Here is a 26,991-nt window from a genome sequence, read left to right as displayed (position 1 = left end):
TACAGAATTAACTTGATGTGTACACAGGCCATTGCCACCTAAACCGTGTATTAATGTATTAGCTCACTTTGTCCAAAGGACCAAGGTGAGCATATGCCATATCATGGCATCTGACATCTTGTGTCCGACTGTACGTCCGTCTGTCAACAATTTCCTTGTAACAATAACTTGAGTAAATATAAACCAAGTTTGATGAATCTTTGTATGAAGTCAAATATCAACAAGATCTCGAACAAGTTCGAAAATGGAATTATTCATCAGTAACTTACAGAGTTATTGCCCTTTGTAATAATATATTGGACCTTGTGAACACGATAACTGAAGTAAATATAAACCAAGTTTGACGAATCTTTGTATGTAGCTTTATATCGTCAAGATTTTGGACGAGTTCGAAAATGATTATTCAACATTAACTTACAGAGTTACATGTATTGACAACTTAATTGATTTTGATGAAATGTGGTCTGATGAATTATTTGTCAATGTTATGTGTTGTATAAGTGAAGGATGTGACAGCCTTGGGGCAGGAGAAAGGGGGTCGAATATATAGGGGAAATAAAGCAACAACAACAAAAAGGGAATACTTTTTCTTTTTCAAGAATGACAGGATTTAGTCCACTGGTAGTTTGAACCATTGTTGGGAGAGGCAGTACAAAAGTAGGAAAATATTCGAAATACAGTAGTGTATTACTTAAATTAGAGTATTTTTCCATTATTACTGAAATATCCAGGTGAGCGATGTACTAGACCCTCTGGGCCTCTTGTCTGATGTTTAATATACTGAATAAACTCAATGTGTACACTTATCAAAACTATCACAAAGTACATAAAACATTGTATAGAGGAACAACAAAATAAGTCATTGACCATATCGTCTTTTTTATGTTTGTTATGTTATGTTTGCTTTGAAAACATACCAAAATGGTTTGCTCAGTTGAATGACCTTGAACTGGTCGAATGTTGTAATTCATAATTTAATAACAACATCGAGTATCAGTATGTATTTTACAACTCACACGACCATTAAGACCCATGGGCCTCTTGTTGTCTTTCCAGGTGATCGTGATAGATAAAGGAGTTGTAGCAGAGAGTGGCACTCATGATGAACTGATTTCTAAAGATGGTGTATACAAACGCCTCGTTCTACGACAGCTCATGGCTGGGAATGCCTCGTTAAATGGGCCGGCTACAGAGGACGATGGAAACGACAACAAAAAAGACACAATTTTCACCATCGGGGATAGTGACAGTCACTCAACTTCTCTACACTGACAACAGGGATGTTAGGGGCATTTTCATTCTTTAGTGACCTATTGCGATCTCCTTTTGTCTAACGTCGTGTGTCATAAACAATTTACATTTTTGACCTAGAGGCCAAGGGTTATCATATTGGGCCAGTAGCATGGTGATATAAATAGCTACGATGTTCCTTGACTTGATTTCAAGGTCATTGAGGTTAAATGTGTTATAAAACAAATAAAATGACCTCTTCACAATGGCCAATAGGCCCAGGGTCAGGGTATTGGGCCAGTTTCATGCTTGGATTAAGGGTTACCAAAGGTATTCAAATGAATGACCTTAATATACTCTCAAGGTTAAAAGATCCAAAGTGTTAAAATCTTTTAAACAACTTCTCAATAACTAAGAGCCCTAACATCAGGATATTGGAACATTGGCATGCTTTGATAACAGACTCAAAACTTCGTTCAATTGAATGACCTTGACCTGCCCTCAAGGTTACACTGGTCAAATGTGTTACATTGTTAATTTAAGTATTTATTTTAGAACTCAGGTGACTATCAAGGCCCATGGACCTCTTGTATTCATCATATTGGTATCTTTTTAAGGGCTATTCTGGTAAAAATTGGTATCCAACAGGTAGACTCCTGATATAAAGATGTTCTTAACATGGTGGGTGTCTGAGAAATGTAGCTTATAGTCTGGTACTGTTGGAATAAATGACTTCAATGGTAGTCACTGTTTGTCAAACCTGGGGTCCTCAAATCTACTTCAATGGTAGTCACTGTTTGTCAAACCTGGAATCCTCAAATCTACTCCAATGGGTGACAAACCTGGGGTCCTCATATCTACTCCAATGGATGACAAACCTGGGGTCCTCAAATCTAATTCAGTGGGTGGTTCCTGTCTGACAAACCTGGAGTCCTCAAATCTAATTCAATGGATGACAAACCTGGGGTCCTCATATCTACTCCAATGGATGACAAACCTGGGGTCCTCAAATCTACTCCAATGGGTGACAAACCTGGGGTCCTCAAATCTACTCCAATGGGTGACAAACCTGGGGTCCTCATATCTACTCCAATGGGTGACAAACCTGGGGTCCTCAAATCTACTCCAATGGGTGACAAACCTGGGGTCCTCATATCTACTCCAATGGATGACAAACCTGGGGTCCTCATATCTACTCCAATGGGTGACAAACCTGGGGTCCTCATATCTACTTCAGTGGGTGACAAACCTGGGGTCCTCATATCTACTTCAGTGGGTGACAAACCTGGGGTCCTCATATCTACTTCAGTGGGTGACAAACCTGGGGTCCTCATATCTACTCCAATGGGTGACAAACCTGGGGTCCTCATATCTACTCCAATGGATGACAAACCTGGGGTCCTCATATCTACTCCAATGGATGACAAACCTGGGGTCCTCAAATCTACTCCAATGGGTGACAAACCTGGGGTCCTCAAATCTACTTCAGTGGGTGGTTAATGTCTGACAAACCTGGAGTCCTCAAATCTAATCCAATGGATGACAAACCTGGGGTCCTCATATCTACTTCAGTGGGTGGTTAATGTCTGACAAACCTGGAGTCCTCAAATCTAATCCAATGGATGACAAACCTGGGGTCCTCATATCTACTTCAGTGGGTGGTTAATGTCTGACAAACCTGGAGTCCTCAAATCTACTCCAATGGATGACAAACCTGGGGTCCTCATATCTACTCCAATGGATGACAAACCTGGGGTCCTCAAATCTACTCCAATGGATGACAAACCTGGGATCCTCATATCTACTTCAGTGGGTGGTGTCTGTATGTCAAACCTGGGGTCCTCATATCTACTTCAGTGGGTGGTGTCTGTATGTCAAACCTGGGGTCCTCATATCTACTTCAGTGGGTGGTGTCTGTATGTCAAACCTGGGGTCCTCATATCTACTTCAGTGGGTGGTGTCTGTATGTCTTGGAGTCTTCCTTTGATATTTTACTGGAATACCCTAATGGCCTTTTATTTCATCATACTAAATATAGTTTTGTGATTATTGTACAAACTTTATTTTGCTGTGATAGTGTGTGTCCCATGAGCATTGTTCAAAATCCAGGAAATCGTAACTTTGATGTTCAGGGACTAGGTCCAAAGAAATACGTTTTATATGATTTTATCACATTTCTACCAAGTGTCATTTTAACTTTGAAGTAGTCGCATAATCTTGTCTTAATTTTGTGTATTTACTTGTGTCAGTTTGTCTAAAAAGCTAGCTATTATTTAAAATATATTGAGTGTCATTTTTATGTGAGGTGACTGGTATATATGATGTCTGTGTCTGAGAGGTGACTGGTATATATGATGTCTGAGAGGTGACTGGTATATATGATGTCTGTGTCTGAGAGGTGACTGGTATATATGATGTCTGTGTCTGAGAGGTGACTGGTATATATGATGTCTGAGAGGTGACTGGTATATATGATGTCTGAGAGGTGACTGGTATATATGATGTCTGAGAGGTGACTGGTATATATGATGTCTGTGTCTGAGAGGTGACTGGTATATATGATGTCTGAGAGGTGACTGGTATATATGATGTCTGAGAGGTGACTGGTATATATGATGTCTGAGAGGTGACTGGTATATATGATGTCTGTGTCAGAGAGGTGACTGGTATATATGATGTCTGAGAGGTGACTGGTATATATGATGTCTGTGTCTGAGAGGTGACTGGTATATATGATGTCTATATCTGAGAGGTGAATGGTATATATGATCTCTATATCTGTGAGGTGACTGGTATATATGATATCTGAGAGGTGACTGGTATATATGATGTCTGAGAGGTGACTGGTATATATGATGTCTGAGAGGTGACTGGTATATATGATGTCTGAGAGGTGACTGGTATATATGATGTCTGAGAGGTGACTGGTATATATGATGTCTGAGAGGTGACTGGTATATATGATGTCTGAGAGGTGACTGGTATATATGATGTCTGTGTCTGAGAGGTGACTGGTATATATGATGTCTGAGAGGTGACTGGTATATATGATGTCTGAGAGGTGACTGGTATATATGATGTCTGTGTCTGAGAGGTGACTGGTATATATGATATCTGAGAGGTGACTGGTATATATGATGTCTGAGAGGTGACTGGTATATATGATGTCTGTGTCTGAGAGGTGACTGGTATATATGATGTCTGAGAGGTGACTGGTATATATGATGTCTGAGAGGTGACTGGTATATATGATGTCTGAGAGGTGACTGGTATATATGATGTCTGTGTCAGAGAGGTGACTGGTATATATGATGTCTGAGAGGTGACTGGTATATATGATGTCTGTGTCTGAGAGGTGACTGGTATATATGATGTCTATATCTGAGAGGTGAATGGTATATATGATGTCTATATCTGTGAGGTGACTGGTATATATGATATCTGAGAGGTGACTGGTATATATGATGTCTGAGAGGTGACTGGTATATATGATGTCTATATCTGAGAGGTGACTGGTATATATGATGTCTGAGAGGTGACTGGTATATATGATGTCTATATCTGTCAGGTGACTGGTATATATGATGTCTGAGAGGTGACTGGTATATATGATGTCTGAGAGGTGACTGGTATATATGATGTCTATGTCTGAGAGGTGACTGGTATATATGATGTCTGTGTCTGAGAGGTGACTGGTATATATGATGTCTATATCTGAGAGGTGACTGGTATATATGATGTCTGAGAGGTGACTGGTATATATGATGTCTGAGAGGTGACTGGTATATATGATGTCTGTGTCTGAGAGGTGACTGGTATATATGATGTCTATATCTGAGAGGTGACTGGTATATATGATGTCTGAGAGGTGACTGGTATATATGATGTCTGTGTCTGAGAGGTGACTGGTATATATGATGTCTATGTCTGAGAGGTGACTGGTATATATGATGTCTGAGAGGTGACTGGTATATATGATGTCTGAGAGGTGACTGGTATATATGATGTCTGAGAGGTGACTGGTATATATGATGTCTGAGAGGTGACTGGTATATATGATGTCTGAGAGGTGACTGGTATATATGATGTCTATGTCTGAGAGGTGACTGGTATATATGATGTCTGAGAGGTGACTGGTATATATGATGTCTGAGAGGTGACTGGTATATATGATGTCTGAGAGGTGACTGGTATATATGATGTCTGAGAGGTGACTGGTATATATGATGTCTGAGGTGACTGGTATATATGATGTCTGTGGTTGTGATGTGACTGGTATATATGATGTCTGTGTCTGAGAGGTGACTGGTATATATGATGTCTGAGAGTTGACTGGTATATATGATGTCTGAGAGGTGACTGGTATATATGATGTCTATATCTGAGAGGTGACTGGTATATATGATGTCTGAGAGGTGACTGGTATATATGATATCTGAGAGGTGACTGGTATATATGATGTCTGAGAGGTGACTGGTATATATGATGTCTGTGTCTGAGAGGTGACTGGTATATATGATGTCTGAGAGGTGACTGGTATATATGATGTCTGAGAGGTGACTGGTATATATGATGTCTGAGGTGACTGGTATATATGATGTCTGTGGTTGTGATGTGACTGGTATATATGATGTCTGTGTCTGAGAGGTGACTGGTATATATGATGTCTGAGAGTTGACTGGTATATATGATGTCTGAGAGGTGACTGGTATATATGATGTCTATATCTGAGAGGTGACTGGTATATATGATGTCTGAGAGGTGACTGGTATATATGATATCTGAGAGGTGACTGGTATATATGATGTCTGAGAGGTGACTGGTATATATGATGTCTGTGTCTGAGAGGTGACTGGTATATATGATGTCTGAGAGGTGACTGGTATATATGATGTCTGTCAGATGACTGGTATATATGATGTCTGAGAGGTGACTGGTATATATGATGTCTGTGTCTGAGAGGTGACTGGTATATATGATGTCTGTGTCTGAGAGATGACTGGTATATATGATGTCTGAGAGGTGACTGGTATATATGATGTCTGAGAGGTGACTGGTATATATGATGTCTGAGAGGTGACTGGTATATATGATGTCTGAGAGGTGACTGGTATATATGATGTCTGTGTCTGAGAGGTGACTGGTATATATGATGTCTGAGAGGTGACTGGTATATATGATGTCTGAGAGGTGACTGGTATATATGATGTCTGAGAGGTGACTGGTATATATGATGTCTGAGAGGTGACTGGTATATATGATGTCTGAGAGGTGACTGGTATATATGATGTCTGTGTCTGAGAGGTGACTGGTATATATGATGTCTATATCTGAGAGGTGACTGGTATATATGATGTCTGAGAGGTGACTGGTATATATGATGTCTGTGTCTGAGAGGTGACTGGTATATATGATGTCTGTGTCTGAGAGGTGACTGGTATATATGATGTCTATATCTGAGAGGTGACTGGTATATATGATGTCTGAGAGGTGACTGGTATATATGATGTCTATATCTGAGAGGTGACTGGTATATATGATGTCTATGTCTGAGAGGTGACTGGTATATATGATGTCTGTGGTTGTGATGTGACTGGTATATATGATGTCTGTGTCTGAGAGGTGACTGGTATATATGATGTCTGAGAGGTGACTGGTATATATGATGTCTGAGAGGTGACTGGTATATATGATGTCTGAGAGGTGACTGGTATATATGATGTCTATGTCTGAGAGGTGACTGGTATATATGATGTCTGTGTCTGAGAGGTGACTGGTATATATGATGTCTATATCTGAGAGGTGACTGGTATATATGATGTCTATATCTGAGAGGTGACTGGTATATATGATGTCTGAGAGGTGACTGGTATATATGATGTCTGAGAGGTGACTGGTATATATGATGTCTGAGAGGTGACTGGTATATATGATGTCTATGTCTGAGAGGTGACTGGTATATATGATGTCTATGTCTGAGAGGTGACTGGTATATATGATGTCTATATCTGTCAGGTGACTGGTATATATGATGTCTGAGAGGTGACTGGTATATATGATGTCTGAGAGGTGACTGGTATATATGATGTCTGAGAGGTGACTGGTATATATGATGTCTGAGAGGTGACTGGTATATATGATGTCTATGTCTGAGAGGTGACTGGTATATATGATGTCTGTGTCTGAGAGGTGACTGGTATATATGATGTCTGAGAGGTGACTGGTATATATGATGTCTGAGAGGTGACTGGTATATTTGATGTCTGAGAGGTGACTGGTATATATGATGTGTGAGAGGTGACTGGTATATATGATGTCTATATCTGAGAGGTGACTGGTATATATGTCTGAGAGGTGACTGGTATATATGTCTGAGAGGTGACTGGTATATATGATGTCTATGTCTGAGAGGTGACTGGTATATATGATGTCTATATCTGTCAGGTGACTGGTATATATGATGTCTGTGTCTGAGAGGTGACTGGTATATATGATGTCTGTGTCTGAGAGGTGACTGGTATATATGATGTCTGAGAGGTGACTGGTATATATGATGTCTATATCTGAGAGGTGACTGGTACATATGATGTCTGTGTCTGAGAGGTGACTGGTATATATGATGTCTGTGTCTGAGAGGTGACTGGTATATTTGATGTCTGAGAGGTGACTGGTATATATGATGTCTGTGTCTGAGAGGTGACTGGTATATATGATGTCTGTGTCTGAGAGGTGACTGGTATATATGATGTGTGAGAGGTGACTGGTATATATGATGTCTATATCTGAGAGGTGACTGGTATATATGATGTCTGTGAGGTGACTGGTATATATGATGTCTGTGTCTGAGAGGTGACTGGTATATTTGATGTCTGAGAGGTGACTGGTATATATGATGTCTGAGAGGTGACTGGTATATATGATGTCTATATCTGTCAGGTGACTGGTATATATGATGTCTTAGAGGTGAATGGTATATATGATGTCTGTGTCTGAGAGGTGACTGGTATATATGATGTCTGAGAGGTGACTGGTATATATGATGTCTGAGAGGTGACTGGTATATATGATGTCTGAGAGGTGACTGGTATATATGATGTGTGAGAGGTGACTGGTATATATGATGTCTGTGTCTGAGAGGTGACTGGTATATATGATGTCTATATCTGAGAGGTGACTGGTATATATGATGTCTGAGAGGTGACTGGTATATATGATGTCTGTGTCTGAGAGGTGACTGGTATATATGATGTCTGTGTCAGACTTTATCTGAGAGATGACTGGTGTATGTCTATATCTGGATTAAAGGTCAAGGTCTATAAGGTCTAGTATAGTGATTCCCTGACTTTGACCCTGAATCTTGACGATGGAGGTTTTGAATTAAAAGCAAATCAAAGCATAAAAATGAAGATTGGAACAGTATTTACATTTCTGTTAGCCCAGCAAATGTAGATGTGGAAGGGGACAAGAGTCACATCATAGTATATTTTGTTTTCTTATTTTAATTCAAAATGTCAAATGTCAATTTTAGCTATATGGGAGATGTGTTTTTGATGATTATGGGGGCTATATTGCCACAATACAGGGCTAACCTATCAGTTTTCCATTTTGTATAAATATGTCCTGTCTAGAATCTGGAGAATGTAATCACAGCTGTATAGTAATCTTGTATAGCAGATAGGAGACTTTCTATCAGGTGGGAGACTGTCAGGTGGGAGACTTTCTATCAGGTGGGAGACTTTCTGTCAGGTGGGAGACTTTCTGTCAGGTGGGAGACTTTCTGTCAGGTGGGAGACTATCAGGGGGGAGACTTTCTGTCAGATGGGAGACTTTCTGTCAGATGGGAGACTGTCAGGGGGGAGACTTTCTGTCAGATGGGAGACTTTCTGTCAGGTGGGAGACTTTCTATCAGGTGGGAGACTTTCTATCAGGTGGGAGACTTTCTATCAGGTGGGAGACTTTCTATCAGGTGGGAGACTTTCTATCAGGTGGGAGACTGTCAGGTGGGAGACTTTCTGTCAGGGGGAGACTTTCTGTCAGGTGTGAGACTTTCTGTCAGGGGGGAGACTTTCTGTCAGGTGGGAGACTTTCTGTCAGGTGTGAGACTTTCTGTCAGGTGGGAGACTTTCTGTCAGGGGGGAGACTTTCTATCAGGTGGGAGACTGTCAGGTGGGAGACTGTCAGGTGGGAGACTTTCTGTCAGATGGGAGACTGTCAGGGGGGAGACTTTCTGTCAGGGGGAGACTTTCTGTCAGGTGGGAGACTGTCAGGTGGGAGACTTTCTGTCAGGTGGGAGACTTTCTGTCAGGTGGGAGACTGTCAGGTGGGAGACTTTCTGTCAGGTGGGAGACTTTCTATCAGGTGGGAGACTTTCTGTCAGGTGGGAGACTTTCTGTCAGATGGGAGACTGTCAGGGGGGAGACTTTCTGTCAGGGGGGAGACTTTCTGTCAGGTGGGAGACTTTCTGTCAGGTGGGAGACTTTCTATCAGGTGGGAGACTGTCAGGGGGGAGACTTTCTGTCAGGGGGGAGACTTTCTGTCAGGTGGGAGACTTTCTGTCAGGGGGGAGACTTTCTGTCAGGTGGGAGACTTTCAGGTGGGAGACTTTCTATCAGGTGGGAGACTGTCAGGTGGGAGACTTTCTGTCAGGTGGGAGACTTTCTGTCAGGTGGGAGACTTTCTGTCAGGTGGGAGACTGTCAGGTTGGAGACTTTCTGTCAGGTTGGAGACTGTCAGGTGGGAGACTTTCTGTCAGGTGGGAGACTTTCTGTCAGGGGGGAGACTTTCTGTCAGGTGGGAGACTTTCTGTCAGGTGGGTGACTGTCAGGTGGGAGACTTTCTATCAGGGGAAGACTTTCTGTCAGGTGGGAGACTGTCAGGTGGGAGACTTTCTGTCAGGGGGGAGATTTTCTGTCAGGTGGGAGACTTTCTGTCAGGGGGGAGACTGTCAGATGGGAGACTTTCGGTCAGGTGGGAGACTTTCTGTCAGGTGGGAGACTTTCTGTCAGATGGGAGACTTTCTGTCAGATGGGAGACTTTCTGTCAGGTGGGAGACTGTCAGGTGGGAGACTTTCTGTCAGGTGGGAGACTGTCAGGTGGGAGACTTTCTGTCAGGTGGGAGACTGTCAGGTTGGAGACTTTCTGTCAGGTAGGAGACTTTCTGTCAGGTTGGAGACTTTCTGTCAGGGGGGAGACTTTCTGTCAGGTGGGAGACTTTCTGTCAGGTTGGAGACTTTCTGTCAGGGGGGAGACTTTCTGTCAGGTGGGAGACTGTCAGGTGGGAGACTTTCTGTCAGGGGGGAGACTTTCTGTCAGGTGGGAGACTTTCTGTCAGGTTGGAGACTTTCTGTCAGGGGGGAGACTTTCTGTCAGGTGGGAGACTGTCAGGTTGGAGACTTTCTGTCAGGTGGGAGACTTTCTGTCAGGGGGGAGACTTTCTGTCAGGGGGGAGACTTTCTGTCAGGTTGGAGACTGTCAGGTGGGAGACTTTCTGTCAGGTGGGAGACTTTCTGTCAGGTTGGAGACTGTCAGGTGGGAGACTTTCTGTCAGGGGGGGAGACTTTCTGTCAGGTTGGAGACTGTCAGGGGGGAGACTTTCTGTCAGGTGGGAGACTGTCAGGGGGGAGACTTTCTATCAGGGGAAGACTTTCTGTCAGGTGGGAGACTTTCAGGTGGGATACTGTCAGGTGGGAGACTTTCTGTCAGGTGGGAGACTTTCTGTCAGGTGGGAGACTTTCTGTCAGGTGGGAGACTTTCTGTCAGGTGGGAGACTTTCTGTCAGGTGGGAGACTGTCAGGTGGGAGACTTTCTGTCAGGTGGGATACTGTCAGGTGGGAGACTTTCAGGTGGGATACTGTCAGGTGGGAGACTTTCTGTCAGGTGGGAGACTGTCAGGTGGGAGACTTTCTGTCAGGTGGGAGACTGTCAGGTGGGAGACTGTCAGGTGGGAGACTGTCAGGGGGGAGACTGTCAGGTGGGAGACTTTCTGTCAAGTGGGAGACTGTCAGGTGGGAGACTTTCTGTCAGGTGGGAGACTTTCTGTCAGGTGGGAGACTTTCTGTCAGGTGGGAGACTTTCTGTCAGGGGGGAGACTTCTGTCAGGTGGGAGACTTTCTGTCAGGTGGGAGACTTTCTGTCAGGTGGGAGACTGTCAGGTGGGAGACTTTCTGTCAGGGGGGAGACTTTCTATCAGGTGGGAGACTGTCAGGTGGGAGACTTTCTGTCAGGTGTGAGACTTTCTGTCAGGGGGGAGACTTTCAGGTGGGAGACTGTCAGGTGGGAGACTGTCAGGTGGGAGACTTTCTGTCAGGGGGGAGACTGTCAGGTGGGAGACTGTCAGGTGGGAGACTTTCTGTCAGGGGGGAGACTTTCTATCAGGTGGGAGACTGTCAGGTGGGAGACTTTCTGTCAGGGGGGAGACTTTCTATCAGATGGGAGACTTTCTGTCAGGGGGGAGACTTTCTGTCAGGTGGGAGACTGTCAGGTGGGAGACTTTCTGTCAGGTGGGAGACTGTCAGGTGGGAGACTTTCTATCAGGTGGGAGACTTTCTGTCAGGTTGGAGACTTTCTGTCAGGTGGGAGACTTTCTGTCAGGTGGGAGACTTTCTGTCAGGTGGGAGACTTTCTATCAGGTGGGAGACTTTCTGTCAGGTGGGAGACTGTCAGGGGGGAGACTTTCTGTCAGGTGGGAGACTTTCTGTCAGGGGGGAGACTTTCTGTCAGGTGGGAGACTTTCTGTCAGGTGGGAGACTTTCTGTCAGGGGGGAGACTTTCTGTCAGGTGGGAGACTTTCTGTCAGGTGGGAGACTTTCTGTCAGGTGGGAGACTTTCTGTCAGGGGGGAGACTTTCAGGTCGGAGACTGTCAGGTGGGAGACTTTCTGTCAGGTGGGAGACTTTCAGGTGGAGACTTTCTGTCAGGTGGGAGACTGTCAGGTGGGAGACTTTCTGTCAGGTGGGAGACTGTCAGGTGGGAGACTTTCTGTCAGGTGGGAGACTGTCAGGTGGGAGACTTTCTGTCAGGTGGGAGACTGTCAGGTGGGAGACTTTCTGTCAGGTGGGAGACTGTCAGGTGGGAGACTGTCAGGTGGGAGACTGTCAGGGGGGAGACTGTCAGGTGGGAGACTTTCTGTCAGGTGGGAGACTGTCAGGTGGGAGACTTTCTGTCAGGTGGGAGACTTTCTGTCAGGTGGGAGACTTTCTGTCAGGTGGGAGACTTTCTGTCAGGGGGGAGACTTTCTGTCAGGTGGGAGACTTTCTGTCAGGTGGGAGACTTTCTGTCAGGTGGGAGACTGTCAGGTGGGAGACTTTCTGTCAGGGGGGGAGACTTTCTATCAGGTGGGAGACTGTCAGGTGGGAGACTTTCTGTCAGGTGTGAGACTTTCTGTCAGGTGGGAGACTTTCAGGTGGGAGACTGTCAGGTGGGAGACTGTCAGGTGGGAGACTTTCTGTCAGGGGGGAGACTGTCAGGTGGGAGACTGTCAGGTGGGAGACTTTCTGTCAGGGGGGAGACTTTCTATCAGGTGGGAGACTGTCAGGTGGGAGACTTTCTGTCAGGGGGGAGACTTTCTATCAGGTGGGAGACTTTCTGTCAGGGGGGAGACTTTCTGTCAGGTGGGAGACTGTCAGGTGGGAGACTTTCTGTCAGGTGGGAGACTGTCAGGTGGGAGACTTTCTATCAGGTGGGAGACTTTCTGTCAGGTGGGAGACTTTCTGTCAGGTGGGAGACTTTCTGTCAGGTGGGAGACTTTATGTCAGGTGGGAGACTTTCTATCAGGTGGGAGACTTTCTGTCAGGTGGGAGACTGTCAGGGGGGAGACTTTCTGTCAGGTGGGAGACTTTCTGTCAGGGGGGAGACTTTCTGTCAGGTGGGAGACTTTCTATCAGGTGGGAGACTTTCTGTCAGGGGGGAGACTTTCTGTCAGGTGGGAGACTTTCTGTCAGGTGGGAGACTTTCTATCAGGTGGGAGACTTTCTGTCAGGGGGGAGACTTTCAGGTCGGAGACTGTCAGGTGGGAGACTTTCTGTCAGGTGGGAGACTGTCAGGTGGGAGACTTTCTGTCAGGTGGGAGACTTTCTGTCAGGTGGGAGACTGTCAGGTGGGAGACTTTCTGTCAGGTGGGAGACTTTCTGTCAGGTGGGAGACTTTCTGTCAGGTGGGAGACTGTCAGGTGGGAGACTTTCAGGTGGGATACTGTCAGGTGGGAGACTTTCTGTCAGGTGGGAGACTTTCTGTCAGGTGGGAGACTGTCAGGTGGGAGACTTTCTGTCAGGTGGGAGACTGTCAGGTGGGAGACTGTCAGGTGGGATACTGTCAGGTGGGAGACTGTCAGGTGGGAGACTGTCAGGGGGGAGACTGTCAGGTGGGAGACTTTCTGTCAAGTGGGAGACTGTCAGGTGGGAGACTTTCTGTCAGGTGGGAGACTTTCTGTCAGGTGGGAGACTGTCAGGTGGGAGACTTTCTGTCAGGGGGGAGACTTTCTATCAGGTGGGAGACTGTCAGGTGGGAGACTTTCTGTCAGGTGTGAGACTTTCTGTCAGGGGGGAGACTTTCAGGTGGGAGACTGTCAGGTGGGAGACTGTCAGGTGGGAGACTTTCTGTCAGGGGGGAGACTGTCAGGTGGGAGACTGTCAGGTGGAAGACTTTCTGTCAGGGGGGAGACTTTCTATCAGGTGGGAGACTGTCAGGGGGGAGACTTTCTGTCAGGGGGGAGACTTTCTATCAGATGGGAGACTTTCTGTCAGGGGGGAGACTTTCTGTCAGGTGGGAGACTGTCAGGTGGGAGACTGTCAGGTGGGAGACTTTCTATCAGGTGGGAGACTTTCTGTCAGGTTGGAGACTTTTTGTCAGGTGGGAGACTTTCTGTCAGGTGGGAGACTTTCTGTCAGGTGGGAGACTTTCTGTCAGGGGGGAGACTTTCTGTCAGGTGGGAGACTGTCAGGTGGGAGACTTTCTGTCAGGTGGGAGACTGTCAGGTGGGAGACTTTCTATCAGGTGGGAGACTTTCTGTCAGGTTGGAGACTTTCTGTCAGGTGGGAGACTTTCTGTCAGGTGGGAGACTTTCTATCAGGTGGGAGACTTTCTGTCAGGGGGGAGACTTTCAGGTCGGAGACTGTCAGGTGGGAGACTTTCTGTCAGGTGGGAGACTGTCAGGTGGGAGACTTTCTGTCAGGTGGGAGACTTTCTGTCAGGTGGGAGACTGTCAGGTGGGAGACTTTCTGTCAGGTGGGAGACTTTCTGTCAGGTGGGAGACTGTCAGGTGGGAGACTTTCAGGTGGGATACTGTCAGGTGGGAGACTTTCTGTCAGGTGGGAGACTTTCTGTCAGGTGGGAGACTGTCAGGTGGGAGACTTTCTGTCAGGTGGGAGACTGTCAGGTGGGAGACTGTCAGGTGGGATACTGTCAGGTGGGAGACTGTCAGGTGGGAGACTGTCAGGGGGGAGACTGTCAGGTGGGAGACTTTCTGTCAGGTGGGAGACTGTCAGGTGGGAGACTTTCTGTCAGGTGGGAGACTTTCTGTCAGGTGGGAGACTTTCTGTCAGGGGGGAGACTTTCTGTCAGGTGGGAGACTTTCTGTCAGGTGGGAGACTTTCTGTCAGGTGGGAGACTGTCAGGTGGGAGACTTTCTGTCAGGGGGGAGACTTTCTATCAGGTGGGAGACTGTCAGGTGTGAGACTTTCTGTCAGGTGTGAGACTTTCTGTCAGGGGGGAGACTTTCAGGTGGGAGACTGTCAGGTGGGAGACTGTCAGGTGGGAGACTTTCTGTCAGGGGGGAGACTGTCAGGTGGGAGACTGTCAGGTGGGAGACTTTCTGTCAGGGGGGAGACTTTCTATCAGGTGGGAGACTGTCAGGGGGGAGACTTTCTGTCAGGGGGGAGACTTTCTATCAGATGGGAGACTTTCTGTCAGGGGGGGAGACTTTCTGTCAGGTGGGAGACTGTCAGGTGGGAGACTTTCTGTCAGGTGGGAGACTGTCAGGTGGGAGACTTTCTATCAGGTGGGAGACTTTCTGTCAGGTTGGAGACTTTTTGTCAGGTGGGAGACTTTCTGTCAGGTGGGAGACTTTCTGTCAGGTGGGAGACTTTCTGTCAGGGGGGAGACTTTCTGTCAGGTGGGAGACTTTCTGTCAGGTGGGAGACTTTCTGTCAGGTGGGAGACTGTCAGGTGGGAGACTTTCTGTCAGGGGGGAGACTTTCTATCAGGTGGGAGACTGTCAGGTGGGAGACTTTCTGTCAGGTGTGAGACTTTCTGTCAGGGGGGAGACTTTCAGGTGGGAGACTGTCAGGTGGGAGACTGTCAGGTGGGAGACTGTCAGGTGGGAGACTTTCTGTCAGGGGGGAGACTGTCAGGTGGGAGACTGTCAGGTGGGAGACTTTCTGTCAGGGGGGAGACTTTCTATCAGGTGGGAGACTGTCAGGGGGGAGACTTTCTGTCAGGGGGGAGACTTTCTATCAGATGGGAGACTTTCTGTCAGGGGGGAGACTTTCTGTCAGGTGGGAGACTGTCAGGTGGGAGACTTTCTGTCAGGTGGGAGACTGTCAGGTGGGAGACTTTCTATCAGGTGGGAGACTTTCTGTCAGGTTGGAGACTTTCTGTCAGGTGGGAGACTTTCTGTCAGGTGGGAGACTTTCTGTCAGGTGGGAGACTTTCTATCAGGTGGGAGACTTTCTGTCAGATGGGAGACTTTCTGTCAGGTGGGAGACTGTCAGGGGGGAGACTTTCTGTCAGGTGGGAGACTGTCAGGGGGGAGACTTTCTGTCAGGTGGGAGACTTTCTGTCAGGTGGGAGACTTTCTGTCAGGTGGGAGACTGTCAGGTGGGAGACTTTCTGTCAGGGGGGAGACTTTCTATCAGGTGGGAGACTGTCAGGTGGGAGACTTTCTGTCAGGTGTGAGACTTTCTGTCAGGGGGGAGACTTTCAGGTGGGAGACTGTCAGGTGGGAGACTGTCAGGTGGGAGACTTTCTGTCAGGGGGGAGACTGTCAGGTGGGAGACTGTCAGGTGGGAGACTTTCTGTCAGGGGGGAGACTTTCTATCAGGTGGGAGACTGTCAGGTGGGAGACTTTCTGTCAGGGGGGAGACTTTCTATCAGATGGGAGACTTTCTGTCAGGGGGGAGACTTTCTGTCAGGTGGGAGACTGTCAGGTGGGAGACTTTCTGTCAGGTGGGAGACTGTCAGGTGGGAGACTTTCTATCAGGTGGGAGACTTTCTGTCAGGTGGGAGACTTTCTGTCAGGTGGGAGACTTTCTGTCAGGTGGGAGACTTTCTGTCAGGTGGGAGACTTTCTATCAGGTGGGAGACTTTCTGTCAGGTGGGAGACTGTCAGGGGGGAGACTTTCTGTCAGGTGGGAGACTTTCTGTCAGGGGGGAGACTTTCTGTCAGGTGGGAGACTTTCTATCAGGTGGGAGACTTTCTGTCAGGGGGGAGACTTTCTGTCAGGTGGGAGACTTTCTGTCAGGTGGGAGACTTTCTATCAGGTGGGAGACTTTCTGTCAGGGGGGAGACTTTCAGGTCGGAGACTGTCAGGTGGGAGACTTTCTGTCAGGTGGGAGACTTTCAGGTGGGAGACTTTCTGTCAGGTGGGAGACTGTCAGGTGGGAGACTTTCTGTCAGGTGGGATACTGTCAGGTGGGAGACTTTCAGGTGGGATACTGTCAGGTGGGAGACTTTCTGTCAGGTGGGAGACTGTCAGGTGGGAGACTTTCTGTCAGGTGGGAGACTGTCAGGTGGGAGACTGTCAGGTGGGAGACTGTCAGGGGGGAGACTGTCAGGTGGGAGACTTTCTGTCAAGTGGGAGACTGTCAGGTGGGAGACTTTCTGTCAGGTGGGAGACTTTCTGTCAGGTGGGAGACTTTCTGTCAGGTGGGAGACTTTCTGTCAGGGGGGAGACTTTCTGTCAGGTGGGAGACTTTCTGTCAGGTGGGAGACTTTCTGTCAGGTGGGAGACTGTCAGGTGGGAGACTTTCTGTCAGGGGGGAGACTTTCTATCAGGTGGGAGACTGTCAGGGGGGAGACTTTCTGTCAGGTGTGAGACTTTCTGTCAGGGGGGAGACTTTCAGGTGGGAGACTGTCAGGTGGGAGACTGTCAGGTGGGAGACTTTCTGTCAGGGGGGAGACTGTCAGGTGGGAGACTGTCAGGTGGGAGACTTTCTGTCAGGGGGGAGACTTTCTATCAGGTGGGAGACTGTCAGGTGGGAGACTTTCTGTCAGGGGGGAGACTTTCTGTCAGGTGGGAGACTTTCTGTCAGGTGGGAGACTTTCTGTCAGGTGGGAGACTGTCAGGTGGGAGACTTTCTGTCAGGTGGGAGACTGTCAGGTGGGAGACTTTCTATCAGGTGGGAGACTTTCTGTCAGGTTGGAGACTTTCTGTCAGGTGGGAGACTTTCTGTCAGGTGGGAGACTTTCTGTCAGGTGGGAGACTTTCTATCAGGTGGGAGACTTTCTGTCAGGTGGGAGACTGTCAGGGGGGAGACTTTCTGTCAGGTGGGAGACTTTCTGTCAGGGGGGAGACTTTCTGTCAGGTGGGAGACTTTCTGTCAGGTGGGAGACTTTCTGTCAGGGGGGAGACTTTCTGTCAGGTGGGAGACTTTCTGTCAGGTGGGAGACTTTCTATCAGGTGGGAGACTTTCTGTCAGGGGGGAGACTTTCAGGTCGGAGACTGTCAGGTGGGAGACTTTCTGTCAGGTGGGAGACTTTCAGGTGGGAGACTTTCTGTCAGGTGGGAGACTTTCTGTCAGGTGGGAGACTGTCAGGTGGGAGACTTTCTGTCAGGTGGGAGACTTTCTGTCAGGTGGGAGACTTTCTGTCAGGTGGGAGACTGTCAGGTGGGAGACTTTCAGGTGGGATACTGTCAGGTGGGAGACTTTCTGTCAGGTGGGAGACTTTCTGTCAGGTGGGAGACTGTCAGGTGGGAGACTTTCTGTCAGGTGGGAGACTGTCAGGTGGGAGACTGTCAGGTGGGATACTGTCAGGTGGGAGACTGTCAGGTGGGAGACTGTCAGGGGGGAGACTGTCAGGTGGGAGACTTTCTGTCAGGTGGGAGACTGTCAGGTGGGAGACTTTCTGTCAGGTGGGAGACTTTCTGTCAGGTGGGAGACTGTCAGGTGGGAGACTTTCTGTCAGGGGGGAGACTTTCTGTCAGGTGGGAGACTGTCAGGTGGGAGACTTTCTGTCAGGTGGGAGACTTTCTGTCAGGGGGGAGACTTTCAGGTGGGAGACTGTCAGGTGGGAGACTGTCAGGTGGGAGACTTTCTGTCAGGGGGAGACTGTCAGGTGGGAGACTGTCAGGTGGAAGACTTTCTGTCAGGGGGGAGACTTTCTATCAGGTGGGAGACTGTCAGGGGGGAGACTTTCTGTCAGGGGGGGAGACTTTCTATCAGATGGGAGACTTTCTGTCAGGGGGGAGACTTTCTGTCAGGTGGGAGACTGTCAGGTGGGAGACTGTCAGGTGGGAGACTTTCTATCAGGTGGGAGACTTTCTGTCAGGTTGGAGACTTTTTTGTCAGGTGGGAGACTTTCTGTCAGGTGGGAGACTTTCTGTCAGGTGGGAGACTTTCTGTCAGGGGGGAGACTTTCTGTCAGGTGGGAGACTGTCAGGTGGGAGACTTTCTGTCAGGTGGGAGACTGTCAGGTGGGAGACTTTCTATCAGGTGGGAGACTTTCTGTCAGGTTGGAGACTTTCTGTCAGGTGGGAGACTTTCTGTCAGGTGGGAGACTTTCTATCAGGTGGGAGACTTTCTGTCAGGGGGGAGACTTTCAGGTCGGAGACTGTCAGGTGGGAGACTTTCTGTCAGGTGGGAGACTTTCAGGTGGGAGACTTTCTGTCAGGTGGGAGACTTTCTGTCAGGTGGGAGACTGTCAGGTGGGAGACTTTCTGTCAGGTGGGAGACTTTCTGTCAGGTGGGAGACTGTCAGGTGGGAGACTTTCAGGTGGGATACTGTCAGGTGGGAGACTTTCTGTCAGGTGGGAGACTTTCTGTCAGGTGGGAGACTGTCAGGTGGGAGACTTTCTGTCAGGTGGGAGACTGTCAGGTGGGAGACTGTCAGGTGGGATACTGTCAGGTGGGAGACTGTCAGGTGGGAGACTGTCAGGGGGGAGACTGTCAGGTGGGAGACTTTCTGTCAAGTGGGAGACTGTCAGGTGGGAGACTTTCTGTCAGGTGGGAGACTTTCTGTCAGGTGGGAGACTTTCTGTCAGGGGGGAGACTTTCTGTCAGGTGGGAGACTTTCTGTCAGGTGGGAGACTTTCTGTCAGGTGGGAGACTGTCAGGTGGGAGACTTTCTGTCAGGGGGGAGACTTTCTATCAGGTGGGAGACTGTCAGGTGTGAGACTTTCTGTCAGGTGTGAGACTTTCTGTCAGGGGGGAGACTTTCAGGTGGGAGACTGTCAGGTGGGAGACTGTCAGGTGGGAGACTTTCTGTCAGGGGGGAGACTGTCAGGTGGGAGACTGTCAGGTGGGAGACTTTCTGTCAGGGGGGAGACTTTCTATCAGGTGGGAGACTGTCAGGTGGGAGACTTTCTGTCAGGGGGGAGACTTTCTATCAGATGGGAGACTTTCTGTCAGGGGGGAGACTTTCTGTCAGGTGGGAGACTGTCAGGTGGGAGACTTTCTGTCAGGTGGGAGACTGTCAGGTGGGAGACTTTCTATCAGGTGGGAGACTTTCTGTCAGGTTGGAGACTTTTTGTCAGGTGGGAGACTTTCTGTCAGGTGGGAGACTTTCTGTCAGGTGGGAGACTTTCTGTCAGGGGGGGAGACTTTCTGTCAGGTGGGAGACTTTCTGTCAGGTGGGAGACTTTCTGTCAGGTGGGAGACTGTCAGGTGGGAGACTTTCTGTCAGGGGGGAGACTTTCTATCAGGTGGGAGACTGTCAGGTGGGAGACTTTCTGTCAGGTGTGAGACTTTCTGTCAGGGGGGAGACTTTCAGGTGGGAGACTGTCAGGTGGGAGACTGTCAGGTGGGAGACTGTCAGGTGGGAGACTTTCTGTCAGGGGGGAGACTGTCAGGTGGGAGACTGTCAGGTGGGAGACTTTCTGTCAGGGGGGAGACTTTCTATCAGGTGGGAGACTGTCAGGGGGGAGACTTTCTGTCAGGGGGGAGACTTTCTATCAGATGGGAGACTTTCTGTCAGGGGGGAGACTTTCTGTCAGGTGGGAGACTGTCAGGTGGGAGACTTTCTGTCAGGTGGGAGACTGTCAGGTGGGAGACTTTCTATCAGGTGGGAGACTTTCTGTCAGGTTGGAGACTTTCTGTCAGGTGGGAGACTTTCTGTCAGGTGGGAGACTTTCTGTCAGGTGGGAGACTTTCTATCAGGTGGGAGACTTTCTGTCAGGTGGGAGACTTTCTGTCAGGTGGGAGACTGTCAGGGGGGGAGACTTTCTGTCAGGTGGGAGACTGTCAGGGGGGAGACTTTCTGTCAGGTGGGAGACTTTCTATCAGGTGGGAGACTTTCTGTCAGGGGGGAGACTTTCTGTCAGGTGGGAGACTTTCTGTCAGGTGGGAGACTTTCTGTCAGGTGGGAGACTTTCTGTCAGGTGGGAGACTTTCTATCAGGTGGGAGACTTTCTGTCAGGGGGGAGACTTTCAGGTCGGAGACTGTCAGGTGGGAGACTTTCTGTCAGGTGGGAGACTTTCAGGTGGGAGACTTTCTGTCAGGTGGGAGACTTTCTGTCAGGTGGGAGACTGTCAGGTGGGAGACTTTCTGTCAGGTGGGAGACTTTCTGTCAGGTGGGAGACTGTCAGGTGGGAGACTTTCAGGTGGGATACTGTCAGGTGGGAGACTTTCTGTCAGGTGGGAGACTTTCTGTCAGGTGGGAGACTTTCTGTCAGGTGGGAGACTTTCTGTCAGGTGGGAGACTGTCAGGTGGGAGACTGTCAGGGGGGAGACTGTCAGGTGGGAGACTTTCTGTCAAGTGGGAGACTGTCAGGTGGGAGACTTTCTGTCAGGTGGGAGACTTTCTGTCAGGTGGGAGACTTTCTGTCAGGTGGGAGACTTTCTGTCAGGTGGGAGACTTTCTGTCAGGTGGGAGACTTTCTGTCAGGGGGGAGACTTTCTGTCAGGTGGGAGACTTTCTGTCAGGTGGGAGACTGTCAGGTGGGAGACTTTCTGTCAGGGGGGAGACTTTCTATCAGGTGGGAGACTGTCAGGTGGGAGACTTTCTGTCAGGTGTGAGACTTTCTGTCAGGGGGGAGACTTTCAGGTGGGAGACTGTCAGGTGGGAGACTGTCAGGTGGGAGACTTTCTGTCAGGGGGGAGACTGTCAGGTGGGAGACTGTCAGGTGGGAGACTTTCTGTCAGGGGGGAGACTTTCTATCAGGTGGGAGACTGTCAGGGGGGAGACTTTCTGTCAGGGGGGAGACTTTCTATCAGATGGGAGACTTTCTGTCAGGGGGGAGACTTTCTGTCAGGTGGGAGACTGTCAGGTGGGAGACTTTCTGTCAGGTGGGAGACTGTCAGGTGGGAGACTTTCTATCAGGTGGGAGACTTTCTGTCAGGTTGGAGACTTTCTGTCAGGTGGGAGACTTTCTGTCAGGTGGGAGACTTTCTATCAGGTGGGAGACTTTCTGTCAGATGGGAGACTTTCTGTCAGGTGGGAGACTGTCAGGGGGGAGACTTTCTGTCAGGTGGGAGACTGTCAGGGGGGAGACTTTCTGTCAGGTGGGAGACTTTCTATCAGGTGGGAGACTTTCTGTCAGGGGGGAGACTTTCTGTCAGGTGGGAGACTTTCTGTCAGGTGGGAGACTTTCTGTCAGGTGGGAGACTTTCTATCAGGTGGGAGACTTTCTGTCAGGTGGGAGACTTTCTGTCAGGTGGGAGACTGTCAGGTGGGAGACTTTCTGTCAGGGGGGAGACTTTCTGTCAGGTGGGAGACTGTCAGGTGGGAGACTTTTTATCAGGTGGGAGACTTTCTGTCAGGTGGGAGACTTTCTGTCAGGTTGGAGACTTTCTGTCAGATGGGAGACTTTTTATCAGGTGGGAGACTTTCTGTCAGGTGGGAGACTTTTTATCAGGTGGGAGACTTTCTGTCAGGGGGAGACTTTCTGTCAGGTGGGAGACTTTCTGTCAGGTGGGAGACTGTCAGGTGGGAGACTTTCTGTCAGGTGGGAGACTGTCAGGTGGGAGACTTTCTGTCAGGTGGGAGACTTTCTGTCAGGTGGGAGACTTTCTGTCACCCAAATTGTATTCATATTGGCTCTATACCTACTACAGATAATATTCTACAAAGTATCTGTCAGGATTGATGTAGGTACCTTCAGTGAAATGATGTGGCATGATTTTCTTAAAACAAATTTTTTATTCAATTTTAATTTGATCAACAACACATTACAAATACAATGCATGTCCATTCAAATTTACAAGCATGCATCATATCCATTCATGTAGCCATTCTATATGTCTTTACTCACTCACACACACACACATAAAGACAACAAATCAAACCTACTGGGAGGGGGGATTTTTTTGGCAGCCTCGGACTAATTATTTCATTACACAGATGGTAAATAGTGTATACAATATACACATAAAAGTATAGACATGAACTTTAAATTGACAGCACAAAACTTTTTCATTAAATAAAACCACATGTGCCATGATTTATAATGAATTCTGTATTCAACAGTTATTTTGACATTTAAAGAATTCTGTGGTATACATAACATGGGTAATTAACTATTTTAAAGGCTGCATGCACAGACTATTTCATATCATGTATTAAAATGTTTGTTTGTTTTGTTTGCTTTGTTTTGTTTTTTTTATCTTAATCATTATTTACAAATAATTTGTCAGAAGTTATTTATTTGAAGATTTTTTTTAATGATTCACTAGATTGATAAAGAAATTTCCTCATGTTGAATTCAATGAAGAAGTAGATGACAATAATGATGATTGCGTTATCAACAAAGTTCTGAAAAATAAGTTTTAAAAAACTCAATGGATTCATATCATCTGGCACAGTACCCAAATGTTTTCTCAATTCTAGTGAATTATTTTCAAAATACCCAGTATACATTCAGAATTCTGCTACATTCAAGAAATGTAAACCTAAAAGGCCGCATCACAGTAAAGCATTAAAAGGGAGATAATTCTTACTACCAAGGGAGATAATTCTCACAAATTTGGTAAATGATGATAATCACCGGTTAGATAGTTCTTTTCTTGCTGTAATAAATTAGTGGCAGCTGAATGGAAGTAAAAAGTTCCGTCAGCATCCACAACATCGTTGAGCAGTCTAGCCAACCACATGAGTAATCTTAAATATTTTTAATTGATTAATTCTTTCATCAACATTGTAAATTAGATTTACTATATTCTAGTTTAAATTGTGCTGAATTCTGCATATCTGTATCTACATGTACCGGTACACGAGACGATTTAACAAAATATTGCTGACTCATCGAGCATTAAACACTTGTGGTTAAATTTATGTATGTATTAAAACTGTGATAAACATATTTGTTGACAGGTAAATATATATATATAGGTGTTGTTTACATTTTTAACCTGTCCTGATTGTAATACAAACAATAAATGTTTAAATACGAACTGTATGGTTTTGTGTTTTTAGTTTTAAATGTTTCAGGGACACGTTAACAAGACCTATAATATAAGATTTCGAAGGTTCATATCATGATCATCATGATATTATTATCGGATATTTTTAGTTTTGTTATTTGTCGAACAAAAATAAAGGGGGGGGGGGGGGGCAGGAGGGGGGGTAGGATAGGGATGTATGTTACAGCTGATGACTCTCTTACCTGTGACTTGTGCTATATCATGACTTGTATTTGGAACTCACGTTACACACAGATTGACGTGACAGGTCTTAGACAGAGGCCTTTGATAAATGATAAAATCATTACGGTCACCATGGTCAGAGCTGCCCCCCTCCCCGCCGGACTCTCCCATCTCTGTCAATCATACCCATCATCAGGTCTGTCACCAAGTGATCCTCCCTTTCAGCTGGATAATTAGCCCCCGGGGGGTCCATAGAACACGTGCAAGTTATCATGACAATATAAACGTATCTCTTTTACCTGAGCTAACTAGTTCTCAGAACTTACCTGTGGAATTAATAGACGGGTATCAGTCAAATTTGTAATTCGTTATTGATCTAAACTTAAACTGTTTATAGGCACAAAAGTCGCATTAATAAAATTACAAAAACTATTTCAAGGGTCATTTCATCACTCGTAATATGTTTGTTTGGTGAATAAATTTTCCTAAATTATATAATTCTGTTCCATATGAACAGGTGATAGAAATTTAACTAATTTATAGACGGAGGGATTTATTCGATAATAGGCTTAATTTACTTGTTTCTCGACTCACTGCACAAAGTCATTTAAAAATGAAATGAAGTTCGACCTCGATGTCAGTATTGTATTGTATTGTTTATTCACTTTAAGCCTTGCGGCCAATCGGTATTACAGCAAAAGCAGAATAATGTCATGTGCATGTACAATAAGGATATCAAAAACATATACAAAATGTTAAGTATGATATGAAAAATAACCTACATTGTACAAGACAAGAATGAATTTGATAGAATGGCGGACAGCTGTGAAATATGTATGAGATAATTGTATGAAGTCATATTCATAATTTGATAGATTGGAAGACGACAGGCATAACATATGAAGTAAAAAATGTGCCAGAAAATGTCATTTGCAGATCGAGATAATCGGATGAAAATACATGGTAATTAAACAATACATATAACATATTAAGCTTGAAACGTTGAACGTAATAATAAACTTGATCGTAAATATTTACCTAAATGACAAAGTTCCTTACTATTACGTACTGCTAGTAACTGTACAAGTTTATACGACGACGGACGGTTCCAATAGTATTTTTTGATAATTTTGTTACGTAAAGTTACATACAGAGGACAAATAAGAATGAAATGAAATTCATCTTCTACCTGATTTTGGTTCTATGTGCCTTTGGGATATTACGATATCTGCCTTCTTCTACTCTTAACTGATGAGATGATAAACGAAACTTTGATATAAGCCGAGAATAAATATCTGGAATTGATTTTGTTAAATAATACTGCAGAGTAAAAGAGTCTAACAAGAATTTATACAGATAACATTTTGATGAATTTTCAGTAAATTCATTCCTTAATTGAATAAAATTATCGGTTAGGCGTTGTTTGAAAAGATGCAAAAACACTTTTTCGTTATTAACGCTTTGATTTAACCAAACATCACCAAAGCCCGTAGACATCAGTAAGTTTTTAACCTGGCATCGCTAATTACAGTTTCTGTGATTACATACAATCATATCGTCATACACTGACTTTAATATACAATTATTAGTCTTAGTTAACTTCAACTAGTATTTAATCGGTTCAAAACCTACTTGGGGCAGTTGCCAGGTACTGACTGTCGGCCGGTGGTTTTTCTCCAGGTTCTCCGGCTTTCCTTCACCTTTAAAACCTGGCACATCCTTAAATGACCCTGGCTGTTAATAGGACGTGAAACAAAAACAAACCAAACCAGTATTTAATAATTCGGCATTTCCGAGTAATTTGCAGAGATAAACGACCAAGCTCTTGCAGAGTATAACATAAAAGTAGGTGTACAAGAATATTTTTACAAAAATTCTAATTGTATCGTCTGAATATCAGCGGCTGTATAGAAAACCCCATTTTCTACTGTACCATAACCCCACACATATGTACGTCCCTTTTCCTAAGGCTCAATAATGTGGCGAAACTATGTGATGCTAACAGCTTTTGCGATGGAGCAAAAAACTATCTACATTTTTCGGCATAGCCGTCTAATTTGTTTTGGCCCCGGATATGACGCGACAGGTGGCGTTACTGGTCAAGATGAAGTATGTGATTGGTCAATGTAGCGGTCAATGCAAAATGCAGATATACAGTTAAAAACGAAACAAAGTTAAAGGGACCTCACGGTAAACCAATATTTATTTTGGATTTTTTATCATATTATTGTGTATATCTTTAAAAAAATAACCTTCTGAACAATAACCATTCGAATTCGATGATGTATGTACATAAAAACATCAATTATCAATTATTAAGAGGTTATCACAATTCGCTGATCAACAATCTGAATATGCAAAAAAATTGTGACATATACGATAAACGCAAGCGCACAACAAACTAAAACACATGGAAACAAAAATGGCTTCCAATGTGAATCGACTGCGGTTGAAAACGATAACAGCTTCCGCAATGAAGAGAATAATAGGAAAATGGGTCAAACACAATCCTAGAATTAAACTTGGGAAGCAGTACAATAGACTGTAACAGTTCAAACATGAAAACAGCAGTAATATGGACGCCGCTCGTATTTTGCTTGATTGTTTGATAGTAGGTCATGACAATCTCGGTAATATTTACACAAACTCGGTAAGATTTCCACAATCTCGGTAATATTTACACAAACTCAGTAATATTAACACAAACTCGGTAATAGTTCCACAAACTCGGTAATATTTATACAGTCTGTACCAGTACATCGCTACTGTCACTATACTATATGAACAATGTTTACACTTATTTACACATAAATATGTGTGCCGTAATATATACAGAACGTGTTATTTAACATTTAAACCACTGTATAATATCGTTATCCAACTAACCCAGATGGAATATAGATATCGCCTTGTAAACTATCGTGTGTTTGTGCTGCCACGATTTCAAAAAAGTCACGTAATGATTTAAAAATAATTTCCGCGCTAAATTTAGAGGGGGATTCCCTACTAAATCGAGTGGTCAAGCTGGAC

At 46.0% G+C, this 26,991-nt stretch overlaps 2 protein-coding genes across 3 annotated transcripts in view; both read left to right on the top strand.

The window, feature by feature from the left end:
- LOC117332678 (ABC transporter B family member 25-like) overlaps positions 1-1,647 on the top strand; it is a 38,610-nt gene extending 36,963 nt beyond the window's left edge. For both annotated transcript variants that reach the window (XM_033891677.1, XM_033891676.1), the window contains exon 17: positions 1,057-1,647. In XM_033891677.1, the coding sequence (XP_033747568.1) occupies positions 1,057-1,272 (216 nt within the window). In that variant the 3' untranslated portion in view covers positions 1,273-1,647. The remainder of the gene's footprint in view (positions 1-1,056) is intronic.
- A 531-nt stretch (positions 1,648-2,178) lies between these two features.
- On the top strand, positions 2,179-2,730 carry LOC117332823 (translation initiation factor IF-2-like). Its single transcript, XM_033891867.1, has one exon. The coding sequence runs from the start codon at positions 2,179-2,181 to the stop codon at positions 2,728-2,730; it is 552 nt and encodes a 183-aa protein (XP_033747758.1).
- The last annotated feature ends 24,261 nt before the right edge of the window (positions 2,731-26,991 follow it).

Source organism: Pecten maximus, chromosome 8, assembly GCF_902652985.1.
Source record: "Pecten maximus chromosome 8, xPecMax1.1, whole genome shotgun sequence".
Lineage (NCBI taxonomy): Eukaryota > Metazoa > Mollusca > Bivalvia > Pectinida > Pectinidae > Pecten > Pecten maximus.
Note: the sequence above shows the minus strand (reverse complement) of the source record. Positions and strands in the feature narration are given on the sequence as shown.